Source organism: Gymnoscopelus microlampas, assembly GCF_963454915.1.
Source record: "Gymnoscopelus microlampas genome assembly, chromosome: 9".
Classification (NCBI taxonomy): Eukaryota; Metazoa; Chordata; class Actinopteri; order Myctophiformes; family Myctophidae; genus Gymnoscopelus; species Gymnoscopelus microlampas.
Window position 1 is genome coordinate 22,306,660 of NC_139946.1, and position 21,209 is coordinate 22,327,868.

General features: G+C 40.4%; 3 protein-coding genes across 5 annotated transcripts in view; 2 read left to right on the forward strand and 1 right to left on the reverse strand.

Annotated features, from left to right (window-relative positions):
* Positions 1-40: 40 nt before the first annotated feature.
* mrpl47 (mitochondrial ribosomal protein L47) lies at positions 41-3,691 on the reverse strand. The gene is made up of 7 exons (XM_084067609.1): positions 3,560-3,691; positions 2,350-2,498; positions 2,179-2,239; positions 1,986-2,082; positions 1,762-1,892; positions 1,249-1,344; positions 41-1,040 (listed from the first exon to the last, which is right to left on the reverse strand). Exons 1-7 carry the CDS (start codon positions 3,679-3,681, stop codon positions 932-934), a joined length of 765 nt encoding a protein of 254 aa, XP_083923735.1. The 5' UTR covers positions 3,682-3,691; the 3' UTR covers positions 41-931.
* Positions 3,692-4,903: 1,212 nt separating this feature from the next.
* Positions 4,904-9,043, forward strand: LOC311051966 (NADH dehydrogenase [ubiquinone] 1 beta subcomplex subunit 5, mitochondrial-like). The gene is made up of 6 exons (XM_084066703.1): positions 4,904-5,039; positions 5,793-5,875; positions 6,687-6,753; positions 6,917-6,978; positions 7,605-7,711; positions 8,831-9,043. The coding sequence occupies exons 1-6, from the start codon at positions 4,922-4,924 to the stop codon at positions 8,949-8,951; spliced, it is 558 nt and encodes a 185-aa protein (XP_083922829.1). The 5' UTR covers positions 4,904-4,921; the 3' UTR covers positions 8,952-9,043.
* A 1,304-nt stretch (positions 9,044-10,347) lies between these two features.
* The window catches only part of usp13 (ubiquitin specific peptidase 13), a 49,254-nt gene continuing 38,392 nt past the window's right edge, over positions 10,348-21,209 (forward strand). For all 3 annotated transcript variants that reach the window (XM_084066806.1, XM_084066807.1, XM_084066808.1), the window contains exons 1-3: positions 10,348-10,522; positions 14,042-14,167; positions 18,988-19,048. In XM_084066806.1, the coding sequence (XP_083922932.1) occupies positions 10,412-10,522; positions 14,042-14,167; positions 18,988-19,048 (298 nt within the window). In that variant the 5' untranslated portion in view covers positions 10,348-10,411. The remainder of the gene's footprint in view (positions 10,523-14,041; positions 14,168-18,987; positions 19,049-21,209) is intronic.

A 21,209-nucleotide genomic window follows, 5' to 3' on the forward strand; every position in this document is an offset into this window, starting at 1 on the left:
ATTACACACCCCATGCATTGAATTCATGTAGATTTGTTTGTTTGAGACGCATTCCTCAGCCAATAATTTGATGACCGCGTGTATGTCCGGTAGGAGACTCAGTCTACTTTGAGGCTCCTGCTTCATGGGGTGTGTAAATGATAGAAAACAAGTCATTTTTTTGGGTGAACTAGTCCTTTAATTTATACCGTCTGGTCACAATGTTTTCATCTGATAAAATTACGCATTTTAATCATGCTGAAAAAAGTTCAAACTTAATCTATAAATGCACGGAATCTGTGTGTGCATGTCCGAGTCCCACACATGGAGAACTGGTCTGACTTCAAACTGAATCACAAGACCAGAGGGAGTGATGTGACGGTTGGATCAGTGTTTGTGCAGAAACCCATGAATCCACAAATCTGTCTGTACCCATATATGGACATCTATGATGTCAGAACTACCAGTAAAAACTGGCCTTCAAGTATATGAGTAACTGCACTAGGTACTCTGACAACGAGTACGGCATACACAGGCAGGGCATGCATTCCCAAAGGGCATTGCCCTTTATTCTTTAATTATGGAATAAACAATGTTTAGTTTTAATGCCACCTGGCTGCTCATTTAATCTGCTTTCCAAAATACCATCCCAGTTCTGATGCTTTTGTCCATCAAAACAAAGTAAACTATGCTGGAACTGAAACAACTCAGTCTGTGACATCTTGATACATTTATCGACATTTCAGCGTGGTATTTAACATTTATACCCCAGAAACAATTGACTTTGTACTCGACATCATTCACTTTGTGACTCCCTGAATTGGGTTTGAGTAAGATGACCAGTTCCATATAAACGAAAAAATACCAGCACTGCTTTGGTGTTCCAAAGGTGTGATTTCATTTTCCAAACTGAGTTGAACTGTTGAAAACAGGAGAAAAATATTTATATGGCTCATGAAGAAACTTTCATGAGAGGAAACTTGTTCTTGAGTACAGCCAGATTTTTCCTTTCATGGTTGATCTTCCTGGCCCTCGCCCGAAGATGTTTTTCTATACGGAGCCTGCAAAACAGAGTGACACATGTAATGAAGCCTGATTTATGCACGGGTGTCGCTAAACAAAAAAAGCAGATAGCTGCGACGCAACGTGTTGTGAGCTTGTATATTACACGTTTTTAATGTGCCTAACATTACAGAAGGTCAAGTCCTCTACGTATGAGTCCTATAATATAATTTTCAGAAAACTTAAATGATAAGTGTAACATCTTACTTAATGTGTGGCTCAACGAATGATGGTGTGAAGAACGTCTTCTTGTTGTATGCCTTGTTCATGTACCAAGGAATTGCATGTTCTTTGAATTTGTACCTATGGGAAAAGAAAACAACATGAATGATATTAGCAACATCTGCTTTTGGATGCACAGGTCATTGGAAATGTTGGTAAATTACGATATTGAAATGACATGCCCAAATACCAGGTTGAAAGTGTTTAAATCATGGAAATGATGACATAAGCTTGAGGGCAAAGTATGATTTGCCCTCATGCGTCGCATTGCAATGCGTTGCGAGCCGATAGATCGGCAATTGTCACTATTGTTGCTATATTTTTAATTGCCTATAATGACATGCCCAAAATGTGGATCATTATTTTATTAAATTATCGATTTATTTTTTCAATTTACTAAATCAATCAATTACTTGTTCAATTAACTGTTGCACCCCTACAGTTGAGTCCTGCATATCTTATCTTGTTTGCGATGTGCAACTGACATAAACTACTCACCAGTTGACTCGTCCAAATACATCTTTCCTCCACCCTCCTGGCTGGGCTTTCTCTTGGCCCGTCTGTAATAAACGTAGGGCCGTCTCTCTTTCCGTCACCACTGACTCCAACCTAGCCATTGACCGCTCAATCTAGGGAGAGGGACAAAGAAATTACCCCTTTTAGTGTAACTCACAACCTCCAACATAAAGCTGTTGAGGATGTTGAATCAAAGTTTCACCAACCTTCTTTAATCGCTCTGGGCTAGGCATCGCGACTCTCTGCCGTTTTGACTCCTGCTCAATGGTGAGGAGCATGTTCTTTTCTTTTAAGAGTATATACCTGAATTCAAATGCAAGTTACACATTGACCTACAATCAACATAGTTTGATCATGTACTCATACAGTATTAGCAGCAGTGTAATTCACTGCACCTACCAGAGTTTTTGCAAGTCTTCATTGCTTTTTGTCCTCAGCTGTTTGGCATCCCAAGGTGCACCTATAAAACCATTTTAATAAACCAAAGCAAACTATTATATTTCCATTCACTAAAAAGCTTTTTGTCCTGCAGTATCCGAATAGACATGAAAGTTTGGGATATCGTTTTACCTGATTTTACTGTGCTCTCTCCCCAGTTCTCAGGTAGGTCAAAGAACTCCTCCAGTCCCCTTCTGCAGACGGTTGTGTGCAAGGGTCTACATTGCCAAACAGCACCGATGTGACCGTGCCAAGCCGGGGAAATGAATGAAGACTTTTGCCTGGTGGAATTGGAATAATAGATTGGTTTTAGAGCAGCGGTCTTCAACAGGGGGTCTACTCCGGGACTCCTGGGGGGGATAGCTTCACAAGTCTATGAAGCTATCTATGAAATCTATGAAAAGGTTTAATCTGCAACACAATTTCATAAATCTCTCAGCTAAGGGGTCCTTGGCCTGAAAAACGTTGAAGACCCCTGTTTTAGAGCAGTGGTTCTCAACTTATTCAAGCCTTGATCCCCCAAAATGATCCTATTTGAACTGGGGACCCCCCCACCCTGACAAGCACTTGGAATGTACAGTAGGAGTTGAGACATTAAATTTAGTTTGATTCGGTTCCACAGATAAATAGTGAAAATAGCTGATCTACAAGCTCACACGAGGCGTTGTATGCTTGCAGATCAGCTATTTCTTTCTATTATTTGACAATTTGGCCAATGTTTGACGAGTTTTTATAGTATAGTTTGTTGATTACTTTTGATGCAGTAATGCATGGTCTCTTTCTTTTCCCCCTCTTATTTAAAAAAAAACTCAGTATATTGTCACTTTGCTGTCATTTGGGGACCCCCCCTCGCCCCTCCCCCCCAAAAAAAGAAATCTCCCGAACCACAGGCTGAGAACCACCGTTTTAGAGCATTGGTTCCCAGGGGTCCTTGAGGGGGTTCCAGGGGGTCCCCAGCTAAATGTGTGAATATAACATCACAATAATTTTAACCTTTTATACTTTGGCTATTCAAAAATCTGCTATTCTTTAAAAAATCTTGAAGATTCGTGCCAATCTTTGAATATATTTCTTTTAAAGCGAACATTTGAACACAAATCTTTGCTTCTGGGAGTCCCTGGCACAACATTTTTTCAGATGGGGGTCCGCGGCCAAATATATATCAATTTGGGGGTCCCTGGCATGAAAACGTTTGAGAAGCACTGTTTTAGAGGACATCATCACCAATGGGCCATGACAACACGAATGAGCAGAGGCACTAGACTAGACACACAACATTATCAGAGATGGTTGTACTGTTTATATTAATAATCGTGTCATATATGACCCAACAGAACGTTACCTGTGTACATAGGAGTGGCATGTGGTGAAGCTTAGAGCAGACTGTTGAGTTGAGGAGATCCTAATAACATTGGTAAAATGCTTACAGAGCGTCAAGACGCGTCCTGCGGAGGTCGTCGCCATCTTTGATTCTGCCTGACTGTCACCTGTGACAGCGTTGCCATATGTTGTGAGAGAAATAAGCAACCAAGTCTAGGAAAACAAGCCCAAAAGAAGCAACTAGGCCACATGACCACTGCCTCGGCTATTTGAAAATAGCCGGTCTACAAGCTCACAACGCGTCGCGATGTGACGCGTTGTGAGCTTGTAGATCTGCTATTTTCAAAAACTCTTGCAATAAACTGTGGAATATTTGGCATATTTTTTTAAACATTCCAACACAAATGCTTCCTGGCACAAAACATTTTCATGAAAATATTTGAGAACCACTGGTTTAAATAAAACCTAAAAAATATGGAAGTAAGCCTAAATAAGCAAGTACACTTTGACTTTAGAAACAAGCCCAAAAAAACGCAACCCGCAACTACCAATATTTACAAGCAACTTTACTGAAAAAGAAGCCCAAAGTCGCTTATAATAAGGCGACATGGCAACGTGGTCCCACATTTCCCATAATGCATTTCCTCTAAAACCTTAAAGAAAGCATTATTATTTTATTATTTTCAACTGCCTGACTCAAATATAACAACCTGTTCAGTTCAGTGCTCATACGCGATCTAGAGCTCGCCTATTGTTACTGTATCCGGTTGTTTTCACCCACGCCCCACGCACACATATGTGCGCACTCTCAGACCATTTCCGTATCTGCTCTACACCGGATACGCAAACTGTAAAGAGAATCGATCCCTCGTCTCAGTGTAGCATACAATGGTTCGCTAATATCAACATAACATTCGCAAAATATACATATTCAGCATGATATTCATTTATATATAAAAATATATACTAACATAACTAAAATGTATATATATTATTACAGATTATACATCCTAGCGTGGCTTCACACACACCGTCATTGAACCAATCAGAAGTCTTGTTGTTGGACCATCAGCAGCGTTGCCATGTAGGCTTATTATAAGCGACTTTGGGCTTCTTTTTCTGTAAAGTTGCTCGTAAAATGCGGGTTTCCGTTTTTTGGGCTTCTTTCTAAAGTGTCCCAGGGAGCATTTGTGTCGTTAGAATGTTTAAAAAAAAATCCAAATATTCCAAAATGTATTGCAAGAGTTTTTGAAAATAGGAGATGTTTAAAGTGCTCATGAGTCATGCCTGCCGTGGTTACTTCTTTTGAGCTTGTTTTCCTAGACCTGGATGCTTATTTCTCTCACACAACCTGGTAACATTACCCATCAGTTTCTCAGTAGTAATGGTGGGCATGAGTGTTCTCCGGTCTGCCGCTGCCTTCGCAGCCAGACTGAATCCTCTCAGACATGGAAACAACGGGGTTAACCTGCTGTCCAGGGCCATTCCGAGGACAGACAAAGGTAAAGGACACAAGGACAGCTTTCATACCGAGGGGTTCTCTCTTCGTGGTGCTTATCTGCCTACATGACCTTGTGTTGGCTCGTTAGCTTGTTGCTAATGGTAGCTTTGTTGCTGTCAACACTACAGATACAGGATAGGTGGGCACTAAGGGACATCTGGGCTGCTGGCACCTCGATGTAAATTGCCTATTTTGTCAAATGTTTAAAAAAAATAAAGTATTTGAAAAATAGTCTTAAGTAATGTAAAGTATGCATGATGTGAACATGCACGGTACATCATTACCATTAGACTTAATTGTATCCTTCAATTATGCCCCAAATTTACTGGATATTCAGGTTTTGTAGCACTTTGTAGCAATATTAGACCTTAATTGTCGATTTTTTAAAGCATGTTCTAATCATGTATACTTTACTTTACTTGAAAACGGTTTCCTAATATTTTAAATTTTAACATTTTGTAAAAAAAAAAAAAAATGCCAATTTAACACCGTGGTGCCCACTCTTCCTTGATGCCCACGTAGCCGTAGATCAAGAATCGATAAAATACATCTACGATAGTCTTGATCTAAGTCTATCCTGTAACCGGTCAGATAAGTGTAAAGTAAGGCTAAAGTGAAAGAGTCTTGTGAAATAATCACAAGGGTTCATGTGGCTGCAAAAGAGTCATTTCTAACCTTTCCAACGATTTTCATGGAATATATTTTAATTTTCATTTTTATTATTAATACAGCATTTGTCACCCATGTTTTGCAGTTGCTGTCCGCTGGGGTTCTGGAAAGAAAATGTTTGTGGTCAAACCCACTGACTTCTATGACCGACGGTTTCTCCACTTATTGGTGAGCTTTTGAGCAGCTTTTCAGTTGTTACAAAACAACAACAACCAACCAATTACTTAATTTGTCCATGCATGCTTGGCATCGAGGCTATGTTCTAAGTCTGACTGACTGGCTGGCTATATCGGATGGAAAAACTGTACAGTGTACAGTAGCTTAAAGCAGTGGTTCTCAAAGAGGGGTCCAGGGACCCAGAGGAAGTTAAACCACTTTGTTGGCTATTAAAAAATACGTTTGCCATTTTTGAGAAAATAAATAAATAATCTTCTCTTATGGGAGTCCCTGGCACAACATATTTTCAGATGGGGCACCCGTGGCCAAATAGATATCTATTTGGGCGTCCTTGAAATGAAAATGTTTGCAAACCACTGGCTACAGGTTTGAACCCTGCAGCAGCTATGTGTTTACTCTTTAGTTTACAGTCCCATTCCTGTCAGAAATTGTTCTTGAGTGTGTGACAGTGAGTGAACCCATACATATGCAGTATTTGTAATTACTTCTTGATAAGAACAAGAAGTGAATGTACAAAATGTGAAATTTAACATGTTACTTGTAAACTGACCGGTGAACAAACGACTGACTAAATTTCACTGTTGTTGATCGTGCAACTAAAGCATGCATGTCTATCATTCATTAACTCTTTGTTAGCTGCTGCCAGGAAATGGAATGCCATGCCAAAGATACAGCACAGCACCTAATCAACAGATAACATTAGACATGTACCTAGTATTATATATGTTAGATAATAAAGAGATGCAGAAAATGTACACTGTTTCATTTAATGAAATTTCATTTTCTTACCTACTCTTCTCAGAGATATTACGTTCTTTTGACTGGGATTCCAATGGCAGTCCTTATCACGTGTGTGAATGTGTTCATTGGTAAGTAAACATCCATCCATCCAGCCATCCATCCATCCATCCATCCATACATACATACATACATACATACATACATACATACATACATACATACATACATACTGTACATACATACATACATACATTGATTTTACTGAAATCTGGAGTGCAATTGTTTTTTAAGGTGAGGCAGAGCTGGCTGAAATCCCAGAAGACTATGAACCAGAACATTGGGAGTACTATAAGGTATGGTTTCATTCATAAATTATGTTTCACATCTCTGAAGTCTCTGAAGTCTTGTCCAGACTTCAAACTACTTTCAACCTGGTGGCCTTATTCTGGGCATGTCATAGGCAAAAGTTTTCAAACATTTTAAAAAAAATGGTTAAAATAGCACATGTACAATCTCACACCTCATTGTGTCACGATGCATTGTGAGCTCATAGGTCAGTTATTTTAACTATTTGTTGTATGTCGTATATAAGGGTCAAGAGGCATTTGATACGCATTTGACACTATACTTAAAGGCTGTGAACATTCCCTTCATAGCAAAGTGCATTCTCTAAAACCATATTTTACACACTTTACAGTTACACAGTTGCAATATTCTAAGAAATGATTCCACTGAATGTATTTTTAGAGAGGCTGTCACTGGTTAAGAAGAAACTCCTACACACTCTTGCTTGCTACAGTATATCATTTTAAAGTGAGGTTGAACCTTGTGTTGTATAGCTACCTTATTGTCTCTTGCCTCTGTGCTCTGTGATTGAGAAACTCGAAGTAGTGATAGTACTCACTACTTTGTACTACTTCGATATTAGTTTGCTGTTATTTAACATTTTACTTGTGTCTGCTTTCCCCTATGATTGTAGCACCCTATCACCAGATGGATTACACGAAACATTTACGATACCCCTGTCAAAGACTATGAGAAGATGATGGCAGCTATCCACATTGAGCAGCAGAAGGGAGAGATGCGGTTAGTATTATTACCGCCACATTCTGTACAGGTTACTGCCACATTCTGTACAGCAAAAAGGAGTTAGGGTGATAATGTTTGTTTTACATTTCCAGCACCTTAAGCACTCTTAGTGACGATTAGTGATAGAAATGTTCTTTTAAAGATTAACATCTTTATAAAAAAAATATCTGCATAATTATTTATTTTCAAACATCAAAACAAATTTGAAAATAATTGATAAAAAAAAGAAAACTCTGCCATGTCTGCATCCTTAGCTGCCAATACCAATATGGTTACAAATGCAAATATCAGCCCGATATATATATCAGTCAAACGGATTATATTGGATCTCAAATTTTGATGCCTGCCAGTCTCAAGGGTCTGTAGTTATTTTAGCCAGTCAGAAGATCCTGTAGGTTTGCACTTACAACATCTGGAGGATCAGACCCTTCCTCACCAAGAAGCCTGCCCAGTTTCTCATCCAAGTCATCAAACAACTCAACAGTTTTTTCAAAAATGTGCAAGTTGGAAGAAGAAAAATCATACCAAAAATCACCAGTGGACATTCCCTTATTTATACACATAATTCTTATAATTGTGTCATCATTAGTACTTATTTTACTTGTTCACATTATGCTATGCATGTTACTTATATGGCATATACTGTTTGTCCACAAATGCAAAATATATGGTGTATAAACTGTAGATTACTGTTTCCCAAACAGTGGGTCAGGACCCATGTCTGGGTTGCGGAACAATTTTTATGGGTTGCGAGTAAATAGGCCCCTTTTTTTCATTTCCTGTGCTCGGTTGCTTTTTTTTTATTTCAAAAGATAAAAAAAAACATTTTTCAAAAGTATTTCATAAAAACAAAGTCTAATAAATATCCATAAATAAATAAAAAAGAACATGCAAGAAGTAGTGAAAATAGCTGCTCTAAAAGCTCACATCGTGGGAAACGTGAGCTTGTAGATCTGCTAGTTTCACTAGGTTGAGTCCCGGGCAAATGTCTAATTTCTCTTTTAGGTCTTGAGCTAAAAGGTTTGGGAACCACTGCTGTAGATGGCATGTCGTTAGACAGATGCTAAGTGTGGGCGTGGGTGTGTGTGTGTGTGTGTGTGTGTGTGTGATCAACAGATTGACACAAATGGAGGTACGCCGACAGATGAGGACCAAGGGCGATGGTCCGTGGTTCCAGGTGGAGACCTTGGACAAGAATTTGATCGACCAAAGTCACAAATCAACACCAGACAATTAAACAAAACCACCCTACTGTCAATACGTCATTGTGAGAAATCTCACTGCTGTAAATTATTTAGATCTTGCATAAATAAAGTATATGTATCTTGATATTGTGTCTCACAGGATCTTTACTAATTGGTTGAAAAGATGTTGTAATGGGATTCACGGGTGGCACCGGGTTAAAGTTCTCCTGTCCACAACCGCAGAGTCAAGGGGGTTTGAATCCTTCCATGAACACAATTGGCCGTGGTCGCGGGACGGAAGCCAGGCAGGGAGGGCTATCTTTTTCACTGCACCAGCTTCTCCTATGGGCTGGGGCAGGCCTGTCATTGGGGGGTGTTGAAGGGAGTAGTGTTCCTCCACATGTGCTAAGTCCTCCTGGTGGGGGCTCCTCACTTGCAGGTGAGCCAATATGGATCAACAGCAGTAGAAATTACATAAATGTATGGGGATCTGGCATTTGGAATTGGCATAATGACTAAATTGGGAACAAGGGAAAACATTTAAAGAAAAAGAAAATATGTTGTAATGAATAGGAATGTCCACTACAGGGCAGACTTGAGCAGAGTCATCTATGAAGACCTTGGTTGGCAAAAACTGATTTGATACTACTGGACAAGGAAAAATAAATATTAATGTATTGTGTCAATCATTTCCCAGCCACTAAAATGATTAAGATGAAGAACTGGTACGCAGCTGTGGAAACAATTAATTTTCATTTTCGATTTTCATATAGTGCTATATCTAATCATATATATATATACAGTATTTCTTTTTTTCTTATAAAATTTCTTATTTTAAGTAGCAGTATTGATAGCTTTAGCTAAATGTTTAAAATGCTCTTCTTGCACTCATGTTAAAAGGGAGATGTAGTGTTTGTGTGTGTGGCTTTATGAATCATCGTGGGTGGTGGGCGGGGTCCCATGCATGCATCTAGTAAAATTACACAACGCACATCAAAGAGTAAGCACTGTTTTTCGTGTGCAAGACGAAGGTATTCTAAAAACATCTATTTTTTTGCTGTTAATACTACTACTACTACTACTATACTTGGCTGTAGCCTTGGATCAAGACTATCATAGATGTATATGAGTCTGACTTATAAAAATATATAAATCGATAAAAATACATTTATTCTATGATAGGCCAGTCTTGATCCAAGGCTAACTTGGTTGCATGCTGGAGTTGAATGCAGTAAACAGCAGATCTACAAGCTCACCACGCATCACGTGAACTTGTAGATCTACTATTTACTGAGCACGACACCAGCACGCAACAAAATGAACGCCCCCCTCATGCAATATTTTATTTTTCAGCGTCACATCCGACCCCCGGCCGGGCCGTCGCTGCTGGAGGAATGTCGGGCCAGAGTGCTTTAAAAATAGCATCATCCTCTCTGCCCTGAACTGACTGCCCCGCTGCTCTGGTGACTCCCGTCCCAGAGCTCATTGTGCTGCGAGGAGCAGGAATGTGAAGATGGCTGCAGACCTAGGAGAGCTGCTGGTCCCCTACATGCCCACCATCAGAGTCCCCAGGACGGGAGACAGGGTGTTCAAGAGCGAATGTGCCTTTTCCTTCGATTCTCCCGTAAGTGTCCTGTCCTCATCCTGATCCCCCCTCCTCCTCCTCGTCCGATATGGACGTTATGGGGGGGATATGTGTCTGTCTACTCATCCCAGTGTGACTCCTGCTGCTTGCACTAACAGACAGTAACACGTGAAGCGCTACGGCCATTTGAAAATAGCCGATCTACAAGCTCACAATTCGTCGCGATGCAACGCATTGTGAGCTTGTAGATTGGCTATTTTCAAAAGATTTGTTATTTTGTGTGTGTGTGTGTGTGTGTGTGTGTGTGTGTGTGTGTGTGTGTGTGTGTGTGTGTGTGTGTGTGTTTTCTTCAACCTGAGCGCGGGTCTGCTGGAAATAAATAATGAAATGGTTGTTTACATCCCAGAGAGGCAGCATGATGATGGCGTTTCCTTTGGGATACAGGATAGATGGGCAGTGGGCACTAGGGGACATCTGGGCACCTCGATGTAATATTGGCTATTTTGTAAATGTAAAAAGAATACAAAATATTTGAAAAAGTATAAATATAGTAATATATTTGATAAAGTATAAATGATGTGAACATGCAGTCATTATCAGACTTAATTGTATCCTTCAACTTCTTTTTTATGGCCCAACATGACTGGATAATATACAGGTTTTGTAGCAATTTGTACAATTGTAGACATATTAGACCTTAATTGTCGAATGTTTAAGCATGCTCTAATCATGTATACTCTACTTAACCTAAGAACGGTTTCCAGATATTTTATTTTTTAACATTTTGGAAAAAATAGCCAATTTAACACCAAGGTGCCCACTCTTCCTTGGTGCCCACCTATCCTGTTACCTTCCTTTGTGAAGAGCCTGGCCTACATTCAGGTCTACACTGTCACTACAGCGAGTCATCAGTTAATTAACACCATAATAATAACACCTGTGTGGGCTCACAATCTTATCTTGTCCATTCTGGTTGATATAAATTGTATAACTTTCTTATACCTGAAATGCTGACTAGTTGTTTTTGAGAAATCCACAACATGGCTTTTACCCTGTTCTCTGTGAAATTATAGCTGATAATATCAGTGACAATTAAGAGTTTTTCACCTGACTAAACAATGGTGTGTGGGATTTCCAGCCAGAAATAGACCATTATTATTGCTTATTGACAGCTTTGAATTTGTAGGCCTACTCTTATGAACATGTCAGAATTATTTGAGCTGGAAAATGTGTTGTGGTAATCACTTGTATACAGACAGTCACTGTTCTAGCTTTACATTTAGTGGACCTTTTTGTAATATTTGGCTAAAGCAGCTTAGTGCACTGGAAAACAGTTTACATTACAACAATTTCACAACTGAAACCAATTTTAAAGGTGACTCAGCTGCCTGGAGTTCATCATGTCGCTCTGAGGACTGGTGTATTTTTATCTCAGTGCTGTTGAAGCTCGTATGTCACCCTGAGCCACTTGAACGTTTCACAGTTGTATATGGCCTACCCCCCTATTGCAGATATAAGTGGGGCTATGGTAATGTTTTTATTTATTTATTTACCCATTCACATGTAGAATGTTTTGTCAGAGTATTAATTTCATAACTTGGGGTCTTGTCAAATTCATCCCTCTTTTTGAGTAGCCTACTGTACCTGAAGCATCATTTGTAGCTGTTTGTTATTGCAGGCTGTGTTTTTGAAGTCTCTGAAGCATCATTTGTAGCTGCTTGTTGTTGCAGGCTGTGTTTTTGAAGTCTCATTAAGTGTTACAACTGTGTAAACACTGGTATCATGTAACACCAGTCTTTGTGAAGTGGTCTGAGTAGGCCAAATAAGACACCTGCAGGCTTATATTAGGAATAATGTGACCACTTATTACCACAGTTACCAGGTTGTAAACTGGAGCAAAACCTCTTGTCCACAATCACAAAATAAATGGGTTCTTTGCCTGCATAGGCACATTTCCCGCAAACTAGGTTGAGGAGGACATGATGTCATTATTTGAAATGACTGACTAATCATGTTCACTGCAAGATACAAGAAGAGACAAGATTTTTTGCCAAAATAGCGGGTGAACTTATTGGCTTTTTTAAAGTGGAATCTTGATTGCAGTCTTTATCTTGTCAAACTGCCAGGATGCAGTCTAGTGGGGGATACAGTGAATCTCATGTACAGGCTACTGCCGCACATTATGTGCACATGATAAAATCATAAGAATATAATAATAATATAATATGAAGAAATAAAGCCATATAAATTTGTACTTTAGGACTCCAGACCCCAGATCATGCGTCACTGTAGACTCCCTAGTTTTAACTGTTCCTGAATAATACAATGGTGTGCTGTCCAAACTAAATATAAATGCTAAAAGTGACAGCCTTTTTCTGAGTGTTCCTTCAAAAAATATTTCTGCATGTGACATACTTGCCACCCATGTACCTAGAAGGACTGAGCAATATGTCATAAAGTACTTCCCAGCCTCACTGGCAACTGACGTGTGGCATGATCCCAAACATAAATGTTTCCCTCCCAAACAAAGCTGGATCCTACGTCAGTCCCTGACATTCAGGGCCGGGTGATAACGGCAAAATCAAATATCACAATGTCTTTGTAGGGCTATCTTTGACCAAAGAATTTTGTTAGTCAACTAATAGTAATAGGAATTACAGGTTGGTGAGACTGGTTGGTATAATTAAAGGGTTGTAGCTAGAGTTTACAAGAGAGTTGCTAATTTTTCAAGAAATAATTAATTCAACATGGAAAGAAGCATAAAAACGACTGATCAATTAGCAACGTTTTGGTTGATTCAGCCAAACTGACCGAATATTACTTTAACAAGAATACCTCAATAATGTAATGTGACATTATTTTGGGGATGAGTATTGGTGTTTTCAGAAGATATTTGTACACGTGATATTTAAGTTACTGTACATCACAACATGACTGTGGAAGCTATTCAGAATTTTTCACAATTATTGAATGTATTTATTTATTTGATTTGTTTTGTAGAATTAATTCATTTACAGACATATTATTTAAGTTAATTTGTGTTCCAGCTAAAATGCTTTTATTTGGAAGGTGATGGGTCAATTTGGGCACACAGCTGGGTTTACTTAAGTCAATCAGGGCACAGCAGCAGTCAGTGGGCACCGGGAAGGTCAATGGTTTTTTACCAGTATCAGGGCCAGAGTCTAGCAAACTTTTTGACCATCTTGCTGTATTGTCCTTGTCATGGTGAACTTGGTGAAGATAATAAATGCCACAAAAACGTCGCTGCCTTGTCTGGACAATGGACTACAAACGCCTGACCTGCGTAAGATCCACTTTTACCTGGTGCCTCAGTGGCCTTTTGGAGTTTTTATTGTTGTTGACAAATAGCCACTACAATGACATTAAACAGCTCCTGATGTCTCATCATGATATTGATATTATATAGATATATCGACCAGTTGTAATAAGCTTAGTAAATCTCTTTGTTAAAGTGTTCTGTGTGAAGTTTACTTTTGTATTAAGGGAAACTCAGGATCAACTCAAGCCATTGAATCCTGTTTGTTTATTTTCCTGCAGGAGTCTGAGGGAGGCCTGTATGTGTGCATGAACACATTCTTGGGCTTTGGAAGGGAACATGTGGAGAGACATTACCGCAAAACAGGACAGAGTGTGTATATGCACCTCAAACGACATGTCAGACAGGTAAGGTTGTGTGTGTGTGTGTGTGTGTGTGTGTGTGTGTGTGTGTGCGTGCGCGCGTGCGTGCGTGCACTGTATTGGATTAGAGGTAACATGATATCTTTGCCTCAGTGTCACAACTCCAGGGTGCTCTTTCAGGGGTGCATTTCTCCTTTCCGACATGTCGCCTTTCCGACGTTAACGAACCCTATACCTAACCCTAACCCTAACCCTAACCGCACGCGGAAGCCACTAGTCGGAGTGGCGAGATGTCGGAATGGAAGGAGCACCCCCTCTTTCAGGCCACTGACTCAGTGATCAACCCACCGCCTACTACTCAGGCACTAGAAGCATCCTCTGAAAGGTGCAAAGAGTCTTCTTCATTTTATAAATGAAATGGAGCTGATTAGGCTCCAGATTCCCACTGAACCCAGAGAGCTTGGTGTCCCATGCTCCCTGCTCTGATACCCCGTTGAGATTTCCATGGCAACCCTGGATGAAAGTAGGAGTGCAACAGTTAATCAAACGAATCGATTTAATCGATTCTAAAAAAATATTGATAAGTTAATAGATTAATAATGATTCCTATTTGGGCAGCAAACATTTCAAAAAAGTTTTTAAAAAAAGTGTAAATGATGCTTAAGCGCTTAATTGATTATTTCATTAATCGACAAAGTAAATAATAGATTGTTGCAGCCCTAGATAAAACCATTTCTTGTATGAAATCTTCTCCCTGCCCATTTGATATTATTCTCACCAGATTCCTAAAGGAGGTATTGCAGATAATTGGCCCAAATATTGTATCTATGATAAATTGCTCTCTGTACACTCTGGCTTGCTTCCTTCCAGCCTTAAAAGTGCCCTATTTCAACCACTACCGAAGAATTCGACACTGGACCCCTGCTTTAAATTTAATTTAAACCAATTAATAAGCTTCCATTTTATCCATAATTTCGTCTATTGTACCAGTCTGATGTCATTGTCAGTACTATGCCGTCATATTGATCAGGGTACTTCATATATGGGGATTTGTGAATTTATTGTTATTTTTTGGAGATCCGCTGATTCAACCCACTTCCCACTCAGTGCATCACTGCCTCGTGTCCTCGACAATACGCATGCCGAGTTTTGAGTCGATCAGTCGGGTGGTTCTCGCAATATGCTGGTCAATCATTCACTCGCTCACTCACTCACTCACTCACTCACTCACTCACTCACAGTTTCAATTGGGAGTGTGCATGCCAAATGTCACGCTCATGATCGGTCTAACGGTGCCCGAGATTAGATGCTCACAGACACTCAGGCAGACAAACAAACAGGCACACGGACGAACAGAGTCCGTATTGTATTTATTATTACAATGTATGATGTGAAAAAGTAATGGTGATCATAGCCATTTGGGAGATATAAAATCTGATGCTGTTGTGATGTTAGTAAATGCCTTTATTTCATATAATTAAGTGACAGGGTAATCCTCATCCAATCCTCATTCATTTGGCTCACAGAAAGAGGCCCTTTAAGTGTTTTAGCAACACCTAATGTATTACTTAAAATAGACTCATTAAATAGCACCAACCATCCAAAAATAAATTTATTTTTTGTCTCCATGTCACAGAATGTTCATTCTAAAGCTAAGCCACTTATCAACATCACACTACAACGTTTTTAAATCCCCAAACCAAACGTAACCTGTGGAGGGCATAATCACAGCATTATGACATTAAAGGGGCATTTTGGACCACGGGTTTCTTACCTTTTCTATGATGTTATTATATCTATTAAGCCACAGCTTAAAACGTGCGCCAATAGGCCTTGCGTTAGATTGCGTATTTTAATAGCTTTTTGGTTGTTGTTTTTTGGTGGGAACTGACGTTGATAGTGATAGAACACTATACAACCGGGGAAAAAAACGAGAAAAAAAACGATAGTCTCGCTAGACGAGATTGAAATCTCGAGATTTCAATCTTGTCTAGCGAGACTTCTGTTTATTTTTTTAGCATAGTGTTCTGTCACTATGAACGTCAGATCTCACCAAAAAACAAACAAAAAAACCCCATTAAAATACGTGATCTAACGCAAGGCCTATTGGTGCACGTTTTAAGCTGTGGTGGACCCGGGATGGAGTTATGACATTTTTCTACTGTACCATTCGGTGTTCACTCTCCATTCCGACATCTCACCACTCCGACTAGTGGCTTCCGCGTGCGGTTAGGGTTAGGGTTAGGGTTAGGTATAGGGTTCGTCAACGTCGGAAAGGCGACATGTCGGAAAGGAGAAATGCACCCGTACCATTCATCCTAAGATATCATAACATCATAGAAAAGGTAAGAAAACCGTGGTCCAAAATTCCCTTTAAGTAATATAATCTGATTAAATGCTGACTGTAACAATACTTGTCTACTTGCCTAACAAAACAATATTATTTCCATTTGTGTGTAAATAAATTTCACCACACTGACGACAACAAACCCCTAAACCAGAAACCACTACAGGTTATCGGTGAAAAACAAAGAAGGCCATAGCTGCTTCCTCATTGGTCCTAATTGGTCCCCCCACATAAACTTCCCTCTGTCAAGTGCTTCTATTTTCATGCCTCGATCCGGCCAGAAACAGCTGGTCACATTCTGCTGGCTCCTGTGTCTCTCATGTTTTTTCCCATGTGTGCGCTTAGACCAGAGTGTGTCAGCATTCTCTCTGTTGGTCTGTCTGTCCGCGGTGTCCACCCGCCTCCCAGCCTGTTGCTCAATTGATGGGCAGCCACCTGAAGCTGATTGGATCGGAAGCGAAGCAGTCAGTGGCATTGAGTTGTTTAGTCTCCAGGCACTGATTTGGCAGATTCCATAAGTGCTTCACTTCTATTAATTCATTCATTCATGTGTCAGTTCAATTGGTCTATTGATAAGTCGGCTTTTGATGGCAGACTTGAGACTGTTTAGCAAGAGATGATTTGATTTTATTGCTGCCCCACTGGACAACAGTAGTGTTGAGCAACTGCAACGACAGAATGCATTGAAAGCATAGACTGTAAAATTGAAAGAGGAGACGACTGGCAGAAGGCAACACACATATCGTTGCTGTCAGGCAGAAAGTTATTTTTCAGGAAAGAAGGACCTGTGTAGTTATTATTTATCCACAAGTTCTTGTTAATACTTTTCATTGGTTAAAATATTTATAAAATCCACAGACAGTCTCTAACCATTTCCAGCCTGTCATCCCTATTTTGGGCATGTCATTATACAGAAAACCAGAGGTTCGGGCCACTATGTGGCCCTCACATCTAGAGTTTGGGCCGCTATGCGGCCTTTACACCTTACGTCACACCGCCGATCTGACCAATATGTCTGAGTCATAGTGTCTTAGGGGCTTTGTCAGAGTACCCGTTGTACCCGTCTGTCTGTCCATTTTGTGCCCATATATGGAGATCTCTGTATCTGTCAGTCCTTGTCCCTTTTATGCCCATATATGGAGATCCCTGATGTCATCATCAGTATATGCTCATATACATATTGGTTGGATCGGCGGTTCTGGACAGCTGGATAACCAAACTACTCGACAACGGGTACCACACTCCCTCGAGTCCTTGACTTCAAACCACACCGAGTTTGAAGTCGTCGGTCCCACATAGTATATGCCCATATATGGGCATGCCCCCATTTGTGCCCATGAATGGAGCTGACTGATTTGTTTGCGTCTGATGCCATGACGACACATTGAGGTTAGACAACACAGTCCATATTTGGGCGTAACTGCATTGGGAACTCCTTAGTTATGGCATAGTGACATAAGCATGACGACGTGGTCCACTGGCCCGCCCGCCAACCTGTCCTCCCTTAAGCCTCTACAAGCATCTACATGCTCATGAGATCAGCTATTTTTGCGTGAAACCAATGTGCGAAACACTGTAAAGTATAGGGCTTAAATGGTTAAAGGATGACCAACTACATTAATTGATGAAAAATAAAAAACATGAAAGATGGAGATACAAGGTTTCTGACTGACAGCGATGATATGTATTTCTTTTGAGGTGCAGATTTTTTGAAAAAAGAACACTATAAGGAAGGAAAATAAAATCACACACTAAAAGTAATAAACACCCCTGAATTTACTTAACCAATGTTTTGGAAATGTGTGTAGCCATGATGCTAACCATACACAGCCTCCATCTGGACCACTGAACTGCTTGCCCTCCTCTCCTGTGATTAGTCCTAGCTGCTCCTCTTGTCTTTTGCCCATGCTGTGGTAGGGGGGTTTTCCCCTTGCCTTGTAACCTGACCTGGTGAGCAGAACATGTAGCATCTATTTCAAACAAAATGACTAGCATCAGGACTCTCTAATACTGTACTGATGGCACTTCATGTCATTTTTCTTAAGATTATTTCTTAAAGGAGACACACCATGAATTTAAAAAAAATATTTGATATTTAATATCATATGGTGTATGTCCCTCAAACCATTTTCAAAAGGTTTGAGCCTAAATCAACACTCAGATATACTCATCCCAAGTCAATTCTCTCAGGCTTATAAAGCACTTTCAGCTGCAATACCAAAACGTCCTGTTGGGCAGGGGGGTGCTGTACTGCGGTACTGAGCAATTCTGTCTGGCAAAATACATGGGCAGAAAGTTTGGTGAGGTAAGCAAACTTGCCATTCTGAGATGGCCTGTTCAGACACGCCCATTCTGAAAATCTCTGAAATGAGAATGAATGACTGAATGTTAAAAAAAAACACTGGGGAGCCAAAAAAATAAAAAAAAAATAAAAAAAAGTGAAATTCATGGTGTGTCTCCTTTAAGATTATTTCTAAGTGTTCTGCTCCAATCAAGTTTTCTCTTGTGTTTCCCACAGAAATCCACTGGTGCAGCAGGAGGCGCCATCCCCAGAAGAAGAAATGGGAAAGTGTTTCTAGGTAGGTAGTCCTCCGGCCTGCAAGACAGACAGAACTGGACTCCTTGTCGCTGGCGTGGCTGTTTCTGCCATCGCTGTGTCAAAGTCCAGAACAAGAAAAACTGTTCTGTCTCACTTTAGCTCTTGTGGAATTGTGTTGCTAGGGAACAGCAAGCTGGCCCAAGTTTCTTTTCCTGTCAGCTAATTGATACTAGCACTGCAGCAGGAAATAAACCCGGACCGAATGCTTATGTTCGACAAGTTTGACAACATAAACATGTTTTTGTTTGATTCATTATTTTAATTTAACAGGTTCATTAGATTCATTAGGCTTCATTCGGGAACCTTCTACAATCGCAATTCTCTATTAGTCTCTATTGTTATTGTTTTTGTTACACTGCCATGGTCCTCCCAGCTGCCGCTCCAGTCTCTCTTTGCCCAAAGCAGATATTTCCCATGTGGAGACCCCCCCCCCCCCTCCACTCCTCTTGTGGTTTAAATATAGCCCATTTATTTGTATATGCGGTTGGTAACGGTCTAAATTCAAAGTGCCACATGCCCAGGCTGGCCCACTCCTCTCCTGCTTGGGGTGGGTGGGGGTTTACAGTGCCTCTTCTCCTAGCTGCTGCCCCCTCAGCTGCCACCGCCCGTCAATGCCCCATCCCAGCCTGACACACTTCTGCCACTGGCAGCCATGACGCAGGCCTGCTCAGAGGGGACCAGGTGTCTCTCTCTGTCTCCCCTGTCTCAACGACAGCATGACAGCCTGACGGCATAAAGGATTCCTTCCACTGAGGCTCCATTGATGGAATTCACATTCAACATCCCTGTTTTCTAATCTCCGGCACTTGGCGCGCTGTTGCCACCACAGTGAACTTCAATCACACCACTGTATACATTAGGTCAAGTTGTTCATATCAATCCCTGATTCAGACCCTCAGAATTGGAAGTGACACCGTTTCTCTGGACTCTGGGGATCTGTGATGGTTTCTCGTTGGCCTCCATTTTGAATCTTGTCTCCCATTCCATGTCAGCCACTCCTATTAGTTATGATGATGAGACAGACGGCTGTATTTGTGGCATCTCCGTACCAGTCTGATGATCTAATCAGCAAGTTGGGGCTTACTTTAGACGTCACCAGGAAACCAGAGGACACAATAACAATGACACCAGAGGCACCCCGGGGGTTCACAGACAATTACCCATGGTTCCTCATGAGTCATTACACAACTTTAGTTTGGAGTAAAGATTGGACAGCTGTATATGGAGAGGGATCTGGAGAACAGTCCCTTTGCCCTTAGCCAATTTTACTTTTACAATTTTGTGATCCATGATGAGGCATGACATATCACATAGAAATGTGAGTCTCATTTTCATGTAACTCATGTTAGGTGTGGATAGGGGTCTAGTAGTTTGAGAGACTATGTCGTAATTGTGGTGGCAGACACACTATTCCCTAAGGTTTTTACACACATACGTGTGACGAATAAACAATGCAAAAATGTCTCTGCGAATATTTCGCATCAAACTATTCATATAGTTTATGCCTCATTCATATAGGTGGTTAATTGACCTAGTTTCAAAAAAGATTTGTCGCTTCATTGCCATGTAATATTCGTGTTTGGTGTGAATGTACTCATGACACCAACACTTACAAAACATATATTTTCGGGCTAATTAATTGCAAAAAAGAAAACAAAACCCTATAACTGGACAGCCAAAGATATATTTTTTGTTTTCTGAAGTGTACTTCAGCAAGACAACACAGCATGTTTAACAGCTGTGTCCTCATGTTTGTTTTTGAATATTTCCCACTCTGCACCTATTCACACCTGCCCACCCTGGAACGAGGTGCCCTCATTTGTGATCCTTTTCTTTGACCATCAAGCCAAGGGTTTATTCTAGTACTGTTTTTCCTAGCCACGTTGGGGGTCTAAGGACAGTGGGTGTTGTTTATTTTGTTTTGCTAAATGTGTGCCAGTAATGCATTTGAGATGGTAGCAGTGATTAAGGGCAAATACATTTGAGTTGTACTTTCAATCTTTTTTGTCTTTCAATAAATGTTCATGATCAAATCTCTATGTTGAGGATGATCTCAATGCACATTTTATAGTCCAAGGATCCATCTGTTATTGGTGAATCATTTCAGGACTGATATGGAATGAAATGGAGTGTTGTCACCT